Source organism: Typha angustifolia, chromosome 4 (assembly GCF_048772165.1).
Source record: "Typha angustifolia cultivar Huaian chromosome 4, ASM4877216v1, whole genome shotgun sequence".
Taxonomy (NCBI): domain Eukaryota; kingdom Viridiplantae; phylum Streptophyta; class Magnoliopsida; order Poales; family Typhaceae; genus Typha; species Typha angustifolia.
Window position 1 is genome coordinate 10,686,035 of NC_133242.1, and position 8,268 is coordinate 10,694,302.

General features: G+C 40.6%; 2 protein-coding genes across 2 annotated transcripts; both read left to right on the forward strand.

Annotated features, from left to right (window-relative positions):
* Nucleotides 1-949: 949 nt before the first annotated feature.
* On the forward strand, nt 950-3,509 carry LOC140758677 (G-type lectin S-receptor-like serine/threonine-protein kinase At2g19130). Its single transcript, XM_073094920.1, has one exon. The coding sequence runs from the start codon at nt 950-952 to the stop codon at nt 3,419-3,421; it is 2,472 nt and encodes an 823-aa protein (XP_072951021.1). The 3' UTR covers nt 3,422-3,509.
* Nucleotides 3,510-5,556: 2,047 nt separating this feature from the next.
* Nucleotides 5,557-8,268, forward strand: LOC140759361 (G-type lectin S-receptor-like serine/threonine-protein kinase At2g19130). The gene has a single exon (XM_073095903.1). It carries the CDS (start codon nt 5,588-5,590, stop codon nt 8,042-8,044), a length of 2,457 nt encoding a protein of 818 aa, XP_072952004.1. The 5' UTR covers nt 5,557-5,587; the 3' UTR covers nt 8,045-8,268.

Sequence of the window (8,268 nt, forward strand, 5' to 3'; positions counted from 1 at the left end):
AATTTGTTTTGCTTTACTTTTTAAAAGTTTCTCACACCTTCACATGCACAAGAATTGAATAATTATGTTATACCTATTTTCAAGGTGTTTTTCTCTAAACATTACATAGAAAAGAAACCGACGTTTTAAAAATACATGTTCTCTCAGTGTCATACTCTCGTTTTAATGCGACAACTTTAATGAGTGGATTATTTGAAGGCATACTTCATTTCAAAATTTTTTAAAAAAAAATCATATATAATCTCACCCTCACCCACATATCTCCATCCACATATCTTATTCTACAAAGCAAGCTCAATTGTTCTTCCTTATATTTTTTTTTTTTCACATATCTTGTATCTCTCATCACTCACCTCTATCTCAGTGTATGTTAACAATTATATGCATTGCATAATTATTAGAGATCACTTTAATCTAACTTTATAGATTAAATCAATGTTATTTAGGAAAATTTTACTTTTTTACTTCTTGACTGTTTTGTGTTCACCGGCAAAGAAAGTCATCGTCTGCGTCTATAACACGCTCAAATCATAGTCAATAATCTCGAAATGTATGACTTCCTATGCATGTTTGAATTCAATTTTTTCTTCAGCCAAATGTTTGATTTAACTTGGGGAAAAAAATATATCGCTTTACCGTTGCTAGAACGAACCATTGATTCATTCGATCCAACAGTCCTGATCGGAGACCCGGCTATATATAGGGGGTCGTCAGTCGTCCTTCCTATCCAAGTCCCCCATGCAGATGAGAATTTCCGACTCTTCTTTGTGGCCATCAACGCATTCGACAGTCTGCACTAGACGGAGGAAGACTTCATGCAATAAAATAACCACAATTTAATGACCCAAAGCAATGCAAGCGCGGGTCCTGCATGTAGAAAAGTATTGTTATTGGAGCCCTTCATAGGAGCTGCCTTCTTCTTCCTCTCGTCCCATTTTGTTTCCCAAAGATGGTAGCTTCAAGCAATCCGTGGCGTACTTTATTATTCTTCTTCTCCGTTCTTATTCTTCTCATCCGGCCTCCTCTCCTCCTTGCAACAGACACCATCTCTGCCAATCAATCTCTCTCGGGGACGACCCAGAAGCTCATCTCCCAAGGTGGCAAATTTGCTCTCGGCTTCTTCCAAATAGGCAACTCTTCCCAAAACTGGTACATAGGAATATGGTACAATACTATCTCACAGAAAACATCAGTTTGGATTGCCAATCGAGAGAAGCCAATCGCAGACCCTTCCTCCTCTGAGCTCAGAATCTCCGACGATGGCAATCTTGTCCTCTTCAACCAGTCCAAGTCCATAATTTGGTCTACAAAAGCAAATATAACATCCAATTCCTCTGTTGCTGTGATCCTTGACAGTGGAAATCTTGTCTTGAGAGATGGGTCTATCAGTTCTAAGGTTTACTGGCAAAGTATAGACCACCAAAAAAACACTTGGCTCCCTGGATCCAAGCTTGAGCTCAACAAGGCGAGTGGAATTGACCAGAGGCTTATTTCATGGAAGAATTCAGAAGACCCAGCTCCCGGGATATTCTCCCTTGAGCTGGACCCAAATGGGACTAACCAATACTTCATACAATGGAACAAAACTAGGGAATATTGGACTAGTGGGACTTGGAATGGCCAAATCTTTAGCTCGGTCCCAGAGATGACAGCGCGTAATTCAGACCCTAACGATAAGTACAGCTTCCAGTTTGTGAACAATTCAGAGGAGAGCTACTTCACGTACTCTGTAAAAGATGACTCAATCACCACCAGACTTATCATGGATATCTCTGGCCAAATCAAGTCTTTCACTTGGATTGAGGCTTCACAGGAATGGTTACAGTTCTGGTCCCAGCCAAAAGCTCAGTGTGATGTTTATGCTCTATGTGGGCCTTTTGGAAGCTGTAATGAGAATGCATTGTCCAACTGCAACTGCTTAAAGGGATTCAGCGAAAAGGATGCAAGTGGTTGGGCTTTGAGTGATCACAGTGGGGGATGTGTAAGGAACTCTCCATTGCGATGCAGCATTAAACATTCCGGGATGAAGACGGGGAAGGATAAGTTTTATACTATGGATAGTGTGAGATTGCCTGATAATTCTCAGAGTTCAGATGCCAGGACTGCTGAAGACTGTGAATTGGCTTGCCTAAGCAACTGCTCTTGTACTGCCTACTCCTATGCCAGTGGATGCTCTCTATGGTATGGTGACTTACTTAATTTACAAGACCAATATAATGGCAATGGGGGAGGAACTCTTAATCTTCGCCTCGCTGCTTCAGAGTTTCCTACTTCCAAGAGCAACAGTGGACTTGTAATTGGTTTGGCTGTTGGTGGAACTGCAGCAATTCTTACTTGCCTCGCAGTTATTTTCATCCTAGTTTGGCGACATCGGAGACAAAGGCTTCAAAGAATACCAAAGACAGCCGGAGGTGCTCTGGTGGCATTTCGGTACAGCGACCTGCAGCTTGTGACAAAGAACTTTGCGGAGAAATTGGGGGGAGGTGGCTTCGGTTCTGTTTTCAAGGGATTATTACCTGATTCATCTGTAATAGCTGTGAAGAAGCTTGATGGGCTTCATCAGGGAGAGAAGCAGTTCCGAGCTGAAGTGAGCACGATCGGAACAATTCAGCATCTTAACTTGGTTCGACTTCTTGGGTTTTGCTCTGGAGGAACAAGAAGGCTACTGGTGTATGAGTACATGCCAAATGGTTCACTCGACATGCAGCTGTTTCAGAACACACCGACGGTCTTGGACTGGAACACAAGGTACCAAATTGCTCTTGGAATCGCAAGAGGACTAGTCTATCTGCATGAGAAGTGCAGGGACTGCATCATACACTGCGACATTAAGCCGGAGAACATTCTCTTGGATGCATCCTTTGTTCCGAAAGTGGCGGATTTCGGATTAGCGAAGCTTGTAGGCCGAGATTTCAGCCGAGTTTTAACTACACTGAGAGGAACAAGAGGTTATCTCGCACCGGAGTGGATAACCGGCGTGGCTATCACTGCAAAAGCTGATGTTTATAGTTACGGCATGATGCTTTTCGAGATTATATCTGGCAGGAGAAACAGAGAGCAAGGGGAGGGAGGAAGAGCATCTTTCTTTCCTACACTTGCTGCAACCAAACTTATGGAAGGGAATCTGGAGGGCTTGTTAGATCCCAGGTTAGATGGTGGTGCCAACTTTGAAGAGCTTGAAAGAGCTTGTAAAGTAGCATGCTGGTGCATTCAAGACGATGAGTTTTCTAGGCCAACAATGGGTCAAATTGTCCAAATCCTAGAGGGATTTCTTGAAGTTAACACGCCACCGATTCCACGATCTCTTCGAGCCCTTGGAGAAAGTCCAAATTATATAAATTTCTTTTTAGACATGTCATCGAATCAAAGTTCTCAGGTGCGGAGTACCACTTCCAGTAGCCCTCAAGCTAAAAGCATGTAGGCAATCAGTTTTCGTATTCGAGGATGAGGTCCAAGATATATCTTATATACTATCTGAATAAGTGTATTGATATAAAATTATAAACTTCAAGCTGCCCATCATGTAAGCTTCTTCCATATATTTTAGATAGTAATCACCTTAAGAATCATATGCTCTCTCATATGGCAGTTGAAGAGTAGTGTAACACTTATTGTACTTTTTCTAATGCAGAAATACTCATTTGCAAATAATGGTTGTATGTATCTTTTCCTTATGCTGCATGATGTTTGTCATCTGTTAACTTCTCTTTTCTCTTTGTAAAAGAGTAATAACAGCATTTTGTTTAGTAGTTAAGTTGGCTTCAGTTTCTTATAGTTTCATTTAATTGTCCTACTTGAATCTTGATAGAGGTGAATACCTCTGATCTTTTTTCATCGTTACTATTGACAAATATAATACTTGCTTATATTAGTTGACATTTTAATTGTTTCAGAATGATAGTGTTGTTATATGTTAAGCTATAAAAATGATCCCAATCTGAGTTCTAACCTGTAAGTAAAAGAGTACTTAGTAGACCGGGTTATCACCGAAAATTATATCGTGAGCTTGCTAATGGATGTATATAAACTATGAGATATATATATAGTAAACAGCATGATTATTTGCAACAATGGAGAAAAAGAACTTTCAAATTAAAAAACAATCATCAAATAATTTGAAATACTATTCAAATTATTCTACATTTGTGTGTATTACTTTCAATTTGACTAAAATTATTTTGAAAATCCTCTCAAATCTCTCCCATCTAGGGGGGTGTAAACGAGCCGAGCTTGATCGAGCCTGGCTCTAATCAAGCTTGGATTGAAATTAATTTCGAGCCTATCTTTGTAATCATGCTTGAATTGAAATAATTTCAATCCGAACCAATTTTGAACTGAAGCCAATTTCGAGCTTAAACAAGCTGCTCAATTAGCAATTTCAAACCTCATCAATTTCAAACCATTTTCGAGCCTGAGCAAGCTTGAATTAATTTAGGCCTAATTTAATTATAAAGATAGAAATATTACTAAAATATAAATTATAAGCAATAAAGATAAATAGGTTAGAAAACTACAAGCAACCATATAAATTATAAGTAACAAAAATAATTGTGTCAAAAAACTACAAACAACTAAAATATAAATTACAAATAATAAAGATAATTGTGTCAGAAAATAATGGCTAAAATTCTAAATTGGTGAAAGGGTTTTTGATTTGATGGTTCATATTAGTTTGATATTACTCATATTATATATATATATTCAAGCTTTATCGAGCTGACTTAATCGAGCCGGCTCGGGATAAAACTCGGCTCGAATTTAATTTTGAACCTAGTTTTAATGATCAAGCTCGGCTCAACCTATTTTCGAGCCGAGCTTGATCGAGCATTATTGAATCGAGCTGAAGCCGAGCTCGAGCCGGCTCGATTATTTTGACAGCCCTACTCCCATCACCTATATATGTCTATCCATATGACTCATTCTACGAATTAAATATCGTAGCTCAGTCGTTTTTCCTAATTTCTTTTTCAACTATTCCATATATTTTCTTTCCTACCATCCACTTAACTTATTATATATTTACAAGCATGGGTTATATACTATCAACCAAATAATAAATTTCTATAAAAAATAAGAGTATTTTAATTTAAATTTATATATCAAACCAATATCGTTTGCGTCAGTAACACGCTCAAATCCTGGTCAATAATCTTGATATGTATGACTTTCCATGCATGTTGGTCTTCATTTTTTTTCCAGTCAAATGTTTAATTTAGAGAGGTGGCTTTACCGTTGCTAGAACGAACCAAGAAATTGACATCCTACGAAGCATTATATCACACCATTGATTCATTCGATCCAACCGTCCTGATTGGAGACCCGGCTATCTATAGGGGGTCGTCACTCGTCCCTCCTATCCAAGTCCCCCATGCAGATGAGAATTTCCGACTCTTCTTTGTGGCCATCAACGCATTCCACAGTCTGCACTAGACGGAGGAAGACTTCATGCAATAAAATAACCACATTTAAATGACTCAAAGCAACGCAAGCGCGGGTCCAAAGCAATGCATGTAGAAAAGTATTGTTATTGGAGCCCTTCATAGGAGCCTGCCTTCTTCTTTCTCTCGTCCCATTTTGTTTCCCAAAGATGGTAGCTTCAAGCAATCCGTGGCGTACTTTATTATTCTTCTTCTCCGTTCTTATTCTTCTCTTCTGGCCTCCTCTCCTCCTTGCAACAGACACCATCTCTGCCAATCAATCTCTCTCGGGGACGACCCAGAAGCTCATCTCCCAAGGTGGCAAATTTGCTCTCGGCTTCTTCCAAATAGGTAACTCTTCCCAAAATTGGTACATAGGAATATGGTACAATACTATCTCACAGAAAACATCAGTTTGGATTGCCAATCGAGAGAAGCCAATCGCAGACCCTTCCTCCTCTGAGCTCAGAATCTCCGATGATGGCAATCTTGTCCTCTTCAACCAGTCCAAATCCATAGTTTGGTCTACAAATGCAAATATAACATCCAATTCCTCTGTTGCTGTGATCCTTGACAGTGGAACTCTTGTCTTGAGAGATGGGTCTAACAGTTCTAAGGTTTACTGGCAAAGTATAGACCACCCAACAAACACTTGGCTCCCTGGATCCAAGCTTGGGCTCAACAAGGGGAGTGGAATTGACCAGAGGCTTATTTCATGGAAGAATTCAGAAGACCCAGCTCCCGGGATCTTCTCCTTTGAGCTGGACCCAAATGGGACTAGCCAATACGTCATACAATGGAACAAAACTAGGGACTACTGGACTAGTGGGGCTTGGAATGGCCAAATCTTTAGCTCGGTCCCAGAGATGACAGCGGGTTATAAGTACGACATCCAGTTTGTCAACAATTCAAAAGAGAGCTACTTCATGTACTCTGTTAAAAGTAACTCAACCACCTCCAGATTGATCATGGATATCTCTGGCCAAATCAAGCAGTTAATTTGGAGTGAGACTTCACAGGAATGGATACTGTTCTGGTCACAGCCAAGAACTCAGTGTGAAGTTTATGCTCTATGTGGGCCTTTTGGAAGCTGTAATGAGATTGCATTGACCAACTGCAACTGCTTAAAGGGATTCAGCGAAACGGATGCAAGTGGTTGGGCTTTGAGTGATCACAGTCGGGGATGTTTAAGGAATTCTCCATTGCAATGTAGCATTAAGAATTCTGCGATGAAGACGGAGAAGGATAAGTTTTATACTGTGGATAGCGTGAGATTGCCTGTTAATTCTCATAGTTCAGATGCTAGGACTGCTGAAGACTGTGAATTGGCTTGCCTAAGCAACTGCTCTTGTACTGCCTACTCCTATTCCAGTGGATGCTCTCTATGGTATGGCGACTTAGTTAATTTACAAGACCAATATAATGGCACTGGTGGAGGAACTCTTAATCTTCGCCTCGCTGCTTCAGAGTTTCCTAGTTCCAAGAGCAACAGTGGACTTGTAATTGGTTTGGCTGTTGGTGGAACTGCAGCAATTCTTACTTGCCTCACAGTTATTTTCATCCTAGTTTGGCGACATCGGAGACAAAGGCTTCAAAGAATACCAAAGATAGCGGGAGGTGTTCTCGTGGCATTTCGGTACAGCGATCTACAGCTCGCGACGAAGAACTTTGCAGAGAAATTGGGGGAAGGTAGCTTTGGTTCTGTTTTCAAGGGATTATTACCTGATTCAACTGTAATAGCTGTGAAGAAGCTTGAAGGCCTTCATCAGGGAGATAAGCAGTTCCGTGCTGAAGTGAGCACGATCGGAACAATTCGGCATCTTAACTTGGTTCGACTTCTTGGGTTTTGCTCTGGAGGAACAAGAAGGCTACTGGTGTATGAGTTCATGCCAAATGGTTCACTCGACATGCATCTGTTTCAGAACACTCCGACGGTCTTGGACTGGAACACAAGGTACCAAATTGCTCTTGGAATCGCAAGAGGACTAGTCTATCTGCATGAGAAGTGCAGGGACTGCATCATACACTGCGACATTAAGCCAGAGAACATTCTCTTGGATGCATCATTTGTTCCAAAAGTTGCGGATTTCGGATTGGCGAAACTTGTAAGCCGAGATTTCAGCCGAGTTTTAACTACACTGAGAGGAACAAGAGGTTATCTCGCACCGGAGTGGATAACCGGCGTTGCTATCACTGCAAAAGCTGATGTTTATAGTTACGGCATGATGCTTTTCGAGATTATATCTGGCAGGAGAAACACAGAGCAAGGGGAGGGAGGAAGCGCATCTTTCTTCCCTACACTTTCTGCAACCAAACTTATTGAAGGAAATCTAGAGGGCTTGTTAGATCCCAGGTTAGATGGTGGTGCCAACTTTGAAGAGCTTGAAAGAGCTTGTAAAGTAGCATGCTGGTGCATTCAAGACGATGAGAGTTCTAGGCCAACAATGGGTCAAATTGTCCAAATTCTTGAGGGATTTCTTGAAGTTAACACGCCACCGATTCCACGATCTCTTCAAGCTCTCGTCGAAAGTCCAGATCACATAAATTTCTATTCAGACATGTCATCGAATCAAAGTTCTCCTATGTGGTGCAACGCTTCCACTAGCTCTCAAGCTAAAAGCCTGTAGACAATCTGTTTAAGTATTTGAGGTTGAGGTCCAATATGCATCTATATACTATCTGAATAAGTGTATTGATAACAAATTAGAAACTTCAAGCTACCCATCATGTAAGCTTCTTCCATATTGTTAGATAGTAGTCACCATAAGAATCATATGCTCTCATATGGCAGTTGTAGAGTGTAGAGTTGTGTAGCACTTATTGTACTTTTTCTAATTGAATATGATGAAGA

What these genes read in the sequence shown, in the direction of transcription:
- LOC140758677 (XM_073094920.1), top strand. Translation starts at nt 950, where the DNA reads ATGGTAGCTTCAAGCAATCCGTGGCGTACTTTATTATTCTTCTTCTCC.
- LOC140759361 (XM_073095903.1), top strand. Translation starts at nt 5,588, where the DNA reads ATGGTAGCTTCAAGCAATCCGTGGCGTACTTTATTATTCTTCTTCTCC.